The sequence below is a fragment of the Cydia fagiglandana genome, chromosome 20 (assembly GCF_963556715.1).
Source record: "Cydia fagiglandana chromosome 20, ilCydFagi1.1, whole genome shotgun sequence".
NCBI classification, from domain to species: domain Eukaryota; kingdom Metazoa; phylum Arthropoda; class Insecta; order Lepidoptera; family Tortricidae; genus Cydia; species Cydia fagiglandana.
The window spans coordinates 2272051-2286065 of NC_085951.1; the positions used below are offsets into that span (position 1 = coordinate 2272051).

General features: G+C 39.2%; 2 protein-coding genes and 1 long non-coding RNA gene across 4 annotated transcripts in view; 1 reads left to right on the forward strand and 2 right to left on the reverse strand.

The window, feature by feature from the left end:
* The window catches only part of LOC134674407 (uncharacterized), a 461157-nt gene that overhangs the window by 329050 nt on the left and 118092 nt on the right, over positions 1–14015 (reverse strand). The gene's annotated exons all lie outside the window — the stretch shown is intronic.
* The window catches only part of LOC134674380 (vacuolar protein sorting-associated protein 29), a 117898-nt gene continuing 107196 nt past the window's right edge, over positions 3314–14015 (reverse strand). The window contains exons 2-5 of one of the 2 annotated variants that reach the window (XM_063532447.1): positions 5826–5886; positions 5101–5292; positions 4516–4751; positions 3314–3498 (exon numbers count right to left, since the gene is read on the reverse strand). In XM_063532447.1, the coding sequence (XP_063388517.1) occupies positions 3381–3498; positions 4516–4751; positions 5101–5292; positions 5826–5828 (549 nt within the window). In that variant the 5' untranslated portion in view covers positions 5829–5886 and the 3' untranslated portion in view covers positions 3314–3380. Of the gene's footprint in view, positions 3499–4515; positions 4752–5100; positions 5293–5825; positions 5966–14015 lie in introns of those variants that run through there. The other variant, XM_063532446.1, reaches the window with a different exon arrangement.
* LOC134674428 (egalitarian protein homolog) lies at positions 7033–11456 on the forward strand. The gene has a single exon (XM_063532494.1). The coding sequence runs from the start codon at positions 7149–7151 to the stop codon at positions 9705–9707; it is 2559 nt and encodes an 852-aa protein (XP_063388564.1). The 5' UTR covers positions 7033–7148; the 3' UTR covers positions 9708–11456.

Sequence of the window (14015 nt, forward strand, 5' to 3'; positions counted from 1 at the left end):
AGAATAGCACCACCCCATCTCGTCCCGTGGGTGTCGTATAAGAAGACTAAGGGAAAACTGGCGACAGATATGCATTTGAGCAAGGCTCGCCCGTATCCTTAGCGGGGTCCTTGCTCACAAGAGCTGTGCGCGCGCCACGTCGGAAAAAAAAAGCTATGCGTCTAGCTTTTTTTTCTGTTTTATCCACGTGATAAAAAAAACTGTCACTTTTTAACACCGCGGTATAGAAAGTGACAGACACCGTTTTTTTACACGCTGTCACGTAGTCAAGAACGACGACCATCATATCCGTACTGGCGGCGAATTATGTTTAGGTTTAGTTTATCTACATGGATAAAATGTATCCAAATAACTGTCACTTTTTTGACACCAATAGACTCAAAGAGACGGGTAAGTTGTCACGTAGACAAATGCAACGATCGTAACCGCAGGTCCGCAGCACTCGCTGAAAACAAAAACAATGCCAAACTCCAAGGCGTTTCCTTACCATCTGCCGCAAATCTCTTTTGTCTGCGCTAGACCATGTCGGTCTGGCATCGGCCTATTCAGCCACCACAAATACTATCTTCCGGTGTTACTCCTTAAAAATAGTCTGCTGTAGACGAAGTAGAGGCCAGTGATAATGTTTAATTACCTATAGTATTTTTCACATAGCTTGCTTACAGCTTCCACCTATAAGTACATACTCCGGGCAGGGGTGCGAAACTCCTGACTTCGGCCAAACGCGGCTCCGTTCGGCTCAGCATTGCTCCGAGCAATTATTAGGGTTGACACAACTTGACGTCCCTTTGCGTGCACGACCACAGGTAAGATAATGGCTTGAATTATGACAACCCTAAATAGCCGAAACGGTGCCTATACCTATTAGAAAGGGATAGCATGGTTCGACCCTGAACCGCTGTCAAACTTCGGTTTGTAGGAAGTGTCCTTTCTGTACGGTAGCACTATTATTTCCTCTGTGGTAGAGAGCCAAATCTGCTGTTATATTTTCGTTAGTTGAATTGAATGAGTGATGGCAGGATATTACCGATCATCGGGACTATTCGGGACCCTACTTGCGCTAGTAGAGTTCAAAGTCACATCTATTTAGGGCCAGTTGCACCAACCACATTTGACAGACTGATCAACGTCAGCCGGCGCGCCCCGGCGCTTTACTATGATATTTTCCATACATAAAAATTTAGCGAACTCTTTAACGATACGAACAGTTTGGTGCAACCGACCCTTAGACTTGTCTTAATTTGATACCTGGTCTTAACCTCTTATTTCTAGTGCACATCTAACTTTTGTGTAGAGTCAGGCGTGACTCACTCCGCGATTTTGTCGCTTTGCTACAGGTAGCTAAAATTACATCTATCATCATCATCTCAGCCATAAGACATCCACTGCTGAACATAGGCCTCCCCCTTTTTGGGGGGTTATTAATGCCATAATCGCAGGCAATCGCAGTCGAGTACAACGAATTAGAGGGACGCTGCTGTCCGTCCACCGGTGGTCTTGGACGTGGTTTAAGGACATACATCCGTTCGATCCCAATTTTGGGGTTTGCCATAATCTGCGCGTGGCGCTGTCGCCACCTAACGGCCATATTTGTGCTGATAGTAACAGACGCGTTTTGTTAGGGAGTGAGTCTTCTGTACCTAGTACTATTATTTATTCTGTGGTAGAGTTAATGTAATATAAAATTTTTGAAATAAAAATATGTAGATACTGACGTATATGTGAAGTTCCAGTATACTTATCATAAATAATAATGAACGCGGTCTTATAACAGTTGAAATAACGGTTACCTTCCATTTTGCACAATAATGATTCATTTCAGTTTTTTGGGGTTCCGCACCTCAAAAGGAAAAGACCCTTATAGGATCACTTGTGTGTCTATCTGTCCGTTTGTCACAGACAATTCGCTTACAAAAACAAAATAAAATAATGTTTATTTTAAAATGTATTTTATTATGAACATACGTAGATAGTATCCAAAGTTAAACAATAATCTTACATACGAGTATATACATACACTTTGTATAATTTGACCCACCAACGCGTTAGTTCCCATTCCTACGGAATTCTAAAAACAATGTTTCACCTTTGTATGTAACCAGTCAAACCCTGCTTTGGACAAAGATTCGAGTAAAAATAAATACATTGATCAATGATACTACAGCAAGCCTATTATGGATCGTTTTATCCACATTTATCCACGTGATAAAACAACTGTCACTTTTCAAATCTGCGGGATAGAAAGAGACGGACACCGTTTTATCACGCTGTCACGTAGACAAATACGACCATCATATCCGTACAGAATATAACATAATGGTGTATAATTTGAAATATCTTAGCCAAATTTCATGTAGGTAGGTTTAATCCTGTTAAACTCGAATCTTAGGCCTAGACAACATATAAAACCTCTGAGCTCCAGTAGCCGTACAATGTCAGTGCGTCTCACTCTCTCATTAAAGCAAAATGTGAGACGCAATACACATTGGACAAAGTAATTGGATAGGTGGAATACCAACCTTAGGGTTAGGACCAGTTGTACCAACCATAATTAGCGAACTAATCAACGTCACTCAGCAGTGAACTATGAAACTGGCCATACAGGGTGTCCCAGAATTCGACGTCAAGCCGTAAACGGATGATAGACCAAGTCATAACAGTTATCATAAAAATACAAAAAAAAATCCAACTAAGGTTTTTTAAAAATTATGGTCACTCTAAAAATTCACTAAAAAATCCACACCCTGTAATGGTTCTTTAACTCTTGTTACTACAAATTCCATAATTTATTCTAATTTTTTTATTATTGCGTAATCTTGAATAATTACAGGGTGTGGATTTTTTTGTGAATTTTTAAAGTGACCATAATTTTTAAAGAACATGAGTTGGATTTTTTTTGTATTTTTATGATAACTGTTATGACTTGGTCTATCATCCGTGTACGGCTTGACGTCGAATTCTGGGACACCCTGTATAACATAAATTTGCGAACACTTTAACGGCTTTAAAAACGGTTTGGTGCAACTGACGCTTATACCAGGCTTAGCTCACTCCGCGATTTCGTCGCTTTGCAACAGGTAGCTACAAGTACATCCGTTCCACACCAATTTTGGTGGCTAGCCATAAGCCGCGCGTGGCGCTGTCGCCACCTAGCGGCTATATCTGTCCTGATCGTAACAGACGCGTTTTGTTAGAGAGTGAGTCTTCTGTACCTAGTACTATTATTTATTCTGTGCTACAGCCAAATATCAACCTTCGTGAAATGTGACAAAGCACACGATAGGCTTATAAAAAAAAAAAAAAATCATTATACTGACATTTATACATTATGGAATAGTTTCTCTTAACATTACAGCCTATGATAGATCTATAGTTACACACTACGACTTCTTGTACTCGATCCTCTCGACCTTCACCTCGTCTCCGAGCAGCTTGTAGACGTATGTGACCACGGTGGAGCTCTGGATGTCCATTAGCACGAATGATGGCGTTGGGTTCCTGAAACAATTATCAAATCATCAGTCATGTGTTAACTATTAGCAATAAATACACTGATTACTGATTACACTGATTACTGATTATTATTCATCTAATTAATTTCATCATGTTGGTAGAAAATCAAAGGGTAAAAACGGGACCCTATTACTAAGACTCCGCTGTCCGTCTGTGCGTCTGACTGTGAACACATTGTGATAGACAGTTGAAATTTTCACAGATGATGTATTTCTGTTGCCACTATAACAACAAATTTGGAGCAGGATACCTGGAACCAAAGGTCTTTAAAATGCTACCCATTAGCTCCATCATCCGACACATGAATATGGTGGGAAAAGCTCTTGAGTAGATGGGTCGAAGTGTAAGGGCCCCCGAAAAACAATAAGATAAGATTAAGATATTCCTGAGTCATGGTTGTAATCTATGTAGGTACCTATGTATATCGTTGCCTAGCACCTATAGTACAAGCTTTGCTTAGTTTGGAGCTAAGACGATCTGTGTAAGGAGTTGTGCACAAATCACGTGAGGTGTTTTCGGCCACTTTTTGACCTCTTCCACCTCCCCCTTGGTGCTATTTGGTGAGGTTTTTGGCTACCCCCCTCCCCCCACACAACGTCACGTGTATTTTTTCGAAATTTTTTCATTCAACCTAATTTTAAGATAAATAGTATTGTATATGGAAATTCTTGTTGATTTTTCTATTTTCGTTAAATAGACTCGCTATTTTTAAGTGCAGAGTGAAGATTTATGTTTAACGACACCAAGAAAAAGTATCTGCTCGTGTGGTAGGTTTTTTTTCTTAGTTTCGTTCACTGTAGAAAAATACACGTGAGGTTTCCTTATACCCCCCCTCCCCCAACGTGATCTATCGTGATTTTTTCGTGACCCCCCCGTCCCCCTATCGAACCTCGCGTGATTTGTGCACAAGCCTTAAGATGTCCCCATAAATAAAAAAATAATAAATACCCTTTTCATTGTGAATGGCACAAATGAACATAAAATTAAATATATCCAAAATACCTGAACAGTGGACTGTAAGCTCCAGTAGCCGACCCAGGATTGATATAAAACTTATTTTCATGTTCATACGCCTCGAACCGGTGCGTGTGTCCAGAGATCAGGATGTCCACATCCAGCTGCCTCTGCACCAGTGCGAGGGACTCCTCGTCACCCCAGGGGACCACCTGGTGTCCGTGGACCAGGCCGATGCGGAACTGGCCGACGGTTATGACTTTTTGTTCCGGGTAGGTGGAGTTCTGGAAAATGGTGGTTAATATGAATTTGTGAACAAATAACTGGTAAGTTAATTTTTACCAAAGGATAGTTTTTATTGAAGATATTCACATAGAATTTATGATTTGATTTATTTAACATATTGAAGATAATGGCAAAACCAAACTTTCAGGAATTCTGGAATTTTACAATTTTTTTTTTAAATACTGGCGAGGAATTGTTTCAACGTCTTCTTGCTGTGTCAGGCCATAAATAAACGTAAATTTCACGCAATTAAATCCCATGTTAGTTGTAAAAGTATGAGTAAAAATTGTGTTAGTTTTAATCAATATAAGTTTCTGCTTTTCTATACAATAAAAGTCATTTACTAACCTCATCAAAATCTCCTCTAACCACATGCACATCGCTGGCCAGCGTCTTCAAATAGTCGTAGGACTCCTTAGTGCAGAGGTTGCCGGTACACAGGATGTGCTGGATGCGGCCCGGCAGTAGCAGCTTCTTGAACTTGGGCGGGAGGCTGCCGGTGCGGTGCGGGATGTGTAAGTCACCGAGGACTAGGACCAGCTGGAATTTAAACATTAAATACTCTGATACTCAATTTTTTTAAATATTTGTACTATGCAATGTTTAATAGCCGGGTCCACGCAACGAACATACGCGCGAGGCAATTTCTTCGCGCCAAACCGGCCAGTATAGACGTGCCTCGGCCGGGGCGGCGCGCGCGCTCATCTATACTGGCCGTTATGTGCGCGAGGAAATTGCCTCGCGCGTATGCTCGATCTGTGTGGATCCGGCTAATTATACATAAGAAAACACTTTAATCTAAAAGTAAATATCAGCTTGTTTCTAAGAAAATACATCAATGATATTCATTTTTCCGGTTGACAATACCGCCCACAAAATGTTATATAGCATCCTAATTCACTGTTACTGTTTAGCATGGAGTAAACATGTTACCCCAAGATTATTTGTTATAGCAGTAAGTACCATCCTTGTTGAGTCGGTATATCAAGAAACTTACTTGTGACTGCCATAGTTTATTGAGAAATAAGAGAAAAACGGGTATCAGATAGAAAGCCTTGCAAACGTGAACATACCATTTTGATAGCTTAGGAATAAGCTGGAATAAACAACTAATGGGAGATTGCGCTTAATTAGCTACAAAATTGTTGAATAACCCTATTATATCTTAATTTAAAACACTGAAAACGAATGAATCTAAATTGATGTGTATTTGACAATGTTGACATTTCATTCAATTTGGCGTTTCGTTCGTTGTAAGTTACTTTGATAGTTACTTTGGAAGTAAAAAATACAGCAAGAATAATTTTTGTATATATTCGTGAATATTTAAATAAAGTAAATATTTAGATAACTAATTAAATTAAAAATAATATATCATTAAATATACCAATTTTAATTCAGTAATTAAACGCTGGAATTTAAAAGCGAAAAATATTTGCTTATTGTCTATTCTTATAATGTTGCTATAAGGGAAAAAAGTCCATTAGTAATGGGTATTCGAGGTATTCATTAATATGACGGGGGTAATTAATACTGATATCATTATTGTGCAATGAAATTCTCATTGGAATTGAAAAATGCTTTGCTTTATTCGAATTTAGAAAGTTTGCAGAGCAATTATACTTTATACAGTTCTAACTTATTTACCTTTTAAAGAAAACGTTTCTCAAGTAATCGTTACGTTTTGGTACTGTAACGTATAACATAAAGTATACCCCTTCGGGTGGCAGCACCTCCGGTTTAACGGCAGGAGAAATGGCGCGGCCATTTTTTAAATATGCCTTTGCGTGGCAGAGGCCGCGAGAAGGTTCGGTCATAACAAGCCCGTAATTGGCAGAGACCGTCTCGCGGCATCTGTGCGGCGCTGCATTCCGCGCCTAAAATAAAACCGTTAAAACTATGCCTTGCTTGCTCACTCTTGCAAAATGCATTCGTCAATAAACAAGGATAGTATTCCTTAACGGTCGAATTCCCGCGTAAAACAAAGTCACGCGCCAAATTCGCGATGATCACCCATTGAGGCCCCGCCACTTGACGTATATTTTTCCAAAATGGCTGCGCCACTCAACGGGCTTGTTATGTCTGTCCTCCTCGCGGCCACCGCCACTTACCGTAGAGACCTCGAGGAGGACAATGCCACTCGAAGGGATACGCGAGTTTTCATTTAGTTTTATATTTAATTAATTATATTTCCTTACATTGCTTTGCCGCCATTATTAGTGATAAATGGGGAGTCATCAAATAGTGAATGGCAATGACGGAGACTTCTCTTTCCGCTCTATTGTTTATGGATAGTTGACCTGCCTGCGCGAGAAAGAAAAATTTCATGGTGTTGTGGGTGACACATATACGTAGAAAAAGTTTAGAGTAAGAAGATTGGCACCAACTGCAGGAAAATGGAATCAATGGAATATGAGCTGGCCAGAAACCTCACTCTGTTGTTTTTCGTGGAACGCCTGCTCGATAAAGGCGAGCCGAGAACGTTGCACGATCTGTCCTGTCAGTTTGGTGCCAAGGGGTTCACTAAGGAGATGCGTCAGATCGCTGGCGGGTCGCAGTCGGGGCTAAAGAAGTTCCTGGCTCAGTACCCGGCGTTGTTCAACATAGACGGGGACTATGTCGATATCAACACGTTCCAGAAGCATCTGAGCGGGGCTGGCGCGGGATCCAACAACGACTACATCGAAGAGGCGAAGGAGTACTTCGCCAGTAAGATGATCCAGTACGGAGAAGGTACGGAGGTGCCGATCAAGAGCCTGCTCGGGCACCGCTCGCAGGCGTCGCCACAGGTACGTCACATCTCCGGGCAGCGTATCAAGGAGTTCAAAGACTTCTTGCTCAAGCACCCGGACACCTTCCAGATCATTGAGGATAACGTCGTTCTAGTCAGTGAGAACCACAGGCGCGGCAACACTTGCAGCAACTCTGAGCAGTTCCACAACTTACCCGTCGCTCACATAAACACAGACACAGCGCAGCAGTTGCTCGATTATGTTGCTCAATGTATTGAAGCTAAAGGTCCAGTTATGGTGGACCAACTGTTTCATCTTATTGTATCAAGGTTCCCGCAAGAATACTGGTATCAAGTATTCAAATCGCCGGCAGACTTGAATGCCTTTTTGAAACTGTTTTCTGATAGCTTCCATGTGCAATCCAACCTTGTCACATTAATTAGCAAACCAAAAATACCTGTAATGTATCTAAATGCAAAAGCAAAATCAAAGACTGAATCACCAAAGCCTTTGGCTGAGGAGAAGCCTGTATCCCCCGCTCCGCCTACTGTAGTGAGTCCGACCCCTTCAGACGGCCACCAGAGCCCTGCAAATAGAATACTCAGTCCTGTTGAATCTCCCCGAGGGCCTCAAGCTAACATTGCTAACCAGACTTTGAAGCAAAGGATAAATTCGATTGTTATTAAGAATTTAGCAGAAAATATGGTGCGAGATAGAGTGAATAATCACTTAAATGCCCGCAGTTCAGAAGAGACTAATGGCACTCCGAGTATAAGGAGTAATCTGATGGGTGAAGCTTGGAGGCAGAAAGTTCTACAATGTACAACGGTTATAGCTAGTGTAAGAGAGTGTGCTACTTTAATTGACAGTATCATGAACCCGAAGCGCACCACAAAAAGTATTGTCTCTTTTGACTGTGAAGGCATCAACTTGGGACTGAAAGGTGTATTAACTCTCTGTCAAATTGCTACTATAAACGGTGAAGTATACATTCTAGATATAATGGCCTGCCCAGGCATGGTTGTTGAAGGCAAAATCAAGGATCTTCTGGAAAGCGAAAATGTAATCAAAATTATACATGATTGTAGGAATGACTCGGTCAATTTGCACAATCAGTTTGAGATCACTTTAAAGAATGTTTTTGATACACAGGCCGCCCATGCAGTGCTGCAGTTGCAACAGCAATGTGTACCTGTTTACAAAGTTAAGAATCTGTCTCTGAATGCTCTGTGTGAACTCTATAATGCTCCGATGAACCCAATGAAGGAACAATTGAAGAATGTTTACCGCAGAGATCAGCGCTATTGGGCTAGGCGTCCATTATCTAAAGACATGATCATTTATGCCGCTTCTGATGTTTTGTCTTTGGTAAACCCTGCCATTTATGCCTACATGTCCTCAAATATCCGGTCTGACAACCAGCAGCTTTTTGAAGAACTGAGCAATGAGCAAGTCTTCATGCACATCCAACCTACAGAAGTGAAATTGAGGAAAAGGCAAAGAAAAATCAACACTGAAGTTGGTGAGTTGAAACAAAAACTTGCTGAGACCACTAAGAATATTGTTCTTAGTAACCGAGAAATCAGATTATTAAGATATTTAGAGCTCACTGAAGAAGAGAAAGAAAAACTAAAGGGTTGTCATAAAATATCAAAAAAGCTGGAAAAACTCGAGGCCATAGGGCAGGAAAAGGATTCTGATTCTGAAGATGATGAAAGAGAGAATGAAATGGCTAGTCTAGAATCTAACCCTTCTGATTCTATCTCATCTCCTCACTCCACTCAGCCTCCCAGCCTGACAGAGTCCATGCAAATGATGGACGAAATTTTATCAGATACAAACATGGACAAGGTTGAAAAGATAAATCGCCTGGAGGCCATCTTATCTGCCGTAGCGCCGCTGAGTGGAGAGTTAGAGGATAGATTCTCTCAAACCATGGAACAAACACTGCCACTGCTCAAGAATAAAGACTGGTCCAATCTTAGCCAGATCTTGAACATTGGGGAGCCGGACAGGAAGAATTGTTCATGTAGATGCCATAACTCCACTTTCTACGACAAATGTAATGATCTCAACCAGACTAAGAAGGCGGAGGTTGGCTCTCAAACCCTCAGCACCGGGGACATCGTCATCACGAGGATCCACTTCAGAGAAGAGGACAAGGTGAACGAGAGAATCCTGGACGCGTCCCCGGCCAGCAAACGGGGCATTAACATGTCCTGATAGCCCAGCACTTCCATTCGGTGCCACTTGTGTTTCGGTATTTTCTTGTGATCACGTCAATTTTGTATGTAGTTGTTTAAGTTTGAAAGTTATTTATATTTATGGTGTAGCCGCGCTAGTGTGCGAGGTAGAATAAATTAAGTATAGTTGTGGGTCGCATCGCGCCGGGCGAGCGACCGCCTACGCTGGATGCTCATTTGAGCGGAGAACGTGCATTCGAATAAATGCAACAGTAATTCGCATAATAGAACAGCTACTTAACGCCTCATCTCCATCTCGGACGCTACCTTTTTATATTTCTTTATTTATGCTGGCTATTGCCTGTTAGAACCTAACTTATATGTGATAGATTTCAAGGCCTTTTGTTTTCGAGCTATTTAAATTGTAAATAAGATCAATTTCACGATGCGTCAGCACGATATGATGGATCACTGATATAGATCGATATGTACATACACGTTATTTATTATTACATCTTTACCTAATGTTTTCGTAGTAGCTTTGTTGTTACTGAAATCTATATCAAATCAAAAATGGCAATAATAGTTATACAATAAAGCCCTTTATTGTAATATACTTCGAAATACTGTTTAGATTTAAGTATTTTAACCGTGTTTAAATATAATGAAGAGGTTTAGGGATTAGCGTTATAGAAGAAGATTTTATAACGTAGTGTGGAGAGTGGTGCTTGGAAAAACTTAATTTTAATAATTAGAAGCAGAGCGCGTCGGCGCAAGTAGGAAGTAACGTTGTAGATATTCACAATTAATTTATGTGAGTGAGGACTGAAGTAGATATCAACTTTGTTTAAAGTAGGTAATTCTTTGTGCCTTCGAGTCATATCCAACGATTGCCTTGTGAATTTTTACGTACTTTTTATACCTCAATTTAATGTAACACAAAGTTCCGAGCAAGACACTAACTAGAATATTGTGATAGGGAAATTTTACAGCAAATACGAAGTTTTTAAATCTGTAGAAAATGTAGCAGATTTTGATCTATTGTACTCTGGTATTTAATGCTTTCTATCATACCTTTTACGGGATAACTTGTAATCAAATGTATTAAGCATGTTAAACCATTTCGAATAGTTTATTTTTGTTGCGATGAAAAGTTGAATAAGTGATATTTTATGCTTACTGCTTAGTAGCGCAATTTTTTTTACTCCTCCATGTATTATAATAACCAGTATTGTTTCAAAAATCGTTAAATCATAGCATTATTCTTAGGTTCGTATTATTTTGCATTTACTAAGATTTTGCGACGATTTTAGAGGAACATAAAATAAATTATTTTTAAATTATTGTTAGGTACTTTGTACTTGCATATCAAAATTTATTCGTTAAATTCTTAAATTATTTTCGGCCATAATATGATTGCATAATATGAACTAAATTTTATGGTGAATGTTTAGACCATTATGAAATTGCCTTATTTATTCCAAGAGTCATTTTTTTCATTTTAATCGTGCCTTAGACTCAGCACAAGTTAGAGAAATATAGATTTACATACTTACATTTTTGTATCGTTTCGTAAGGTGTTTTTTCAGTGCCACTAAGTATTTTATTAAGTTTTTTGTTAGTCAACATAAGCCTAACAAACTCCCATTTCTAACAAAGGAATTGTTAAGAATTTTGTATTTGTGATTACAGAGTTCTGTTAACAGACAGTTTCTGTAATTTGTGGCAAATTCAAGTTTACTAATTTGCACACTGTTCATGTTTAATAAATAAAAAGTTGTAACATAAAGATGTCGTGTTATTCATACTCAATCACATATTTAACTCTTCTTACTGCTTTGCCAATCAGCCAAAAATAATTATAACCCTTTGGTTGTCCCTAGAGGCCTACACTAGTAACAACGTGATATGAAGTCGGGGGTCAAATTATGATGGTTCAAACATGCTGAACGTTTTTAAAAGGATTTACTTTGGCTAATTTTATTATGCCATGCCATTGATATTAAATTAAAAAGGTATAAATTACCAATATAGCAGCGTATTTCAAATATCGACTTTATGCAGTTCGCCTTAAGATAGAAATTCAAATGTGTAAGACCATTTGTCTTTATCACGTCTTGTATAACTTGATCTCGCAATTCATAATAACTATACGCAATCGGAGACCAAAAGGTATAATAGTTAGTCGTTGTAACGCTGTGAATGACGATTGTCTTCAGCACCTTTATGAAATACCCGTGATCGTAGGTATTCTACATCCAATAATGACTGCAATTAATAGAGTATGTTTACCTTCCATATTAATCGAGGCGTTACAGTTACTAGTGTAAATGTTGCGACATGGACGCCCACTGTCCCATATTCATTCCACTACGACGTTCGCAACGCGTCCTAAATACCTACCTACCGCAGTTTTTACGCTACCACTCATAAATATAATAGTTGCTGTTTAATTTTTGAAATATTGATGCGGGTATTTAGGGTTCTCAAGGGTCGGCAACGCTTAAGTGGCTCCTGTGATGTTGCTTATATATGTCCATGGGCGACGATGACCGCTTCCTATCAGGCGGCTCGTCGGCTCGTTTGCTGACTATTAAATAAAAAGACAAGAATTAATTTTATTATGTTACGAAACACACGGCGATAAGGATAAAGTTTAACGATGTTGCATTTGATCTTGCTCGTAGTTTTCTCAAGCCACGCAAGGCCATATTGATAAGAATACTAATCAGGCCAGGTAACTTGCCACGCCCGTCGGACATTGTAATTATGTAAATTAGGTTTGAAAAACACCTGTTAGACATTCTTAAATTTTAACGGGATTACGTGGTATACGTTTAAATGTGCTTACTTAATTTTTAGTTTACTTGGTTAACGATTGTCGAAAGTTCTCTATAAAAATAACCTACCATTGGCGCATACGCGGTTTATTATCACATTGATTTGAATGAACGCCGCTTCGGTGAGTGAGCGAGACAGCACCATACAAGAGTATTGCGATGTCCTACTCTAACACAGGAGCGGCGTGCCGACCAATGTAACGACTGTTTTACGTCGCGATGCGCCAGAAGCAAGATCTTCGTTTATATGACGACGATGACGTAATCGTCAACTATGCTAAGTTCCCTTTTTATACGGAACGCCGAACGACATTGCATTTTGTTTTACTTAGGAAACTATACCAAAGTATTAGTTGGTAAAATAGTTATTTACGATACAAGTGCGAAAAAGAGGAAATTCGAAACGAGTGGCGATAAATTAAATAACGACCGAAGGGAGTGTTTTAAATCGACACAAGTTGCGAATTACCTATTCGCACGTGTATCGTACAACGTTTTACAGTACATATGGCCCTTTAAACTTTTGACATCGCACGAAAAGTGCTATTTACGCACTAGTGCGGAAAAATAGGACCATATGTACTGTAAAATATATTTTACAGTTGCCTCCAGAAACTCGCGAACTAAATTGACAGGTCAATGTGCATAAATGATACCACAGTTTGGCCAGTGTTGTTCATATCGATATTTTCAAAAAAGTTTGAATTAGAGAATGTCGGTATTTCCAAAATTGTGCAATTTTATAGTACCTAATAGAGACAAGGATATTGAATAAACATATTGTAATTAAATAAATATTTTATTATATTTATTTTGTTTTATTTGTTAGGAAAACTTACAGCTAGAGTAACAATTAAGTTGTAGGTGATAACATAGAAAAAGTGATTTTGGCTCAAAATACAAAAAAGGCCGGCCCAGACGGGGAAATATTTCGTATAATGTGATTAATTTCTCATTTAATTCGAGTGGTGTGGACGCAAAAATTAAATCGCCTCGGTATCCCTATGGCTTCGATTGTGAAGACCAGTTCCTAAACTGGACGTTTAAGTTGACAATTAGGTCAAGATCAAGCAAATATTGTCAGTAGACAAAGGCGTGAAATTCAAATTTACTTTGAGACGATATCCCATCGCGCCTTCATTTTTCAAATTTGCCGCCTTTTTTACTGACAAGATCTGCTTAACCAAGTATAAATAATTATGGATCAATCTCATCTACCGGCCACATGTATAAAATTAAATCACCAATTTTAGATTTATGGCGACAACCGAGCTCTTGAAATAAAGAACGGCAAGTTGTTGCACACTAACATGACACTGAAATTTGTCAGTTTCTCATCCGCACCTTCTGATTTGATTGGTAACGACACAATCTTACAATCGAATTAACCACTTTTCTCGTCACATTCATATTAATCGAAATCGTTTGTGACCCCTTTTTATAATTATGACATGGGTAGTAAGTGCAATATTTTACTTATCGATATCATTTTATCGACATATACCCGT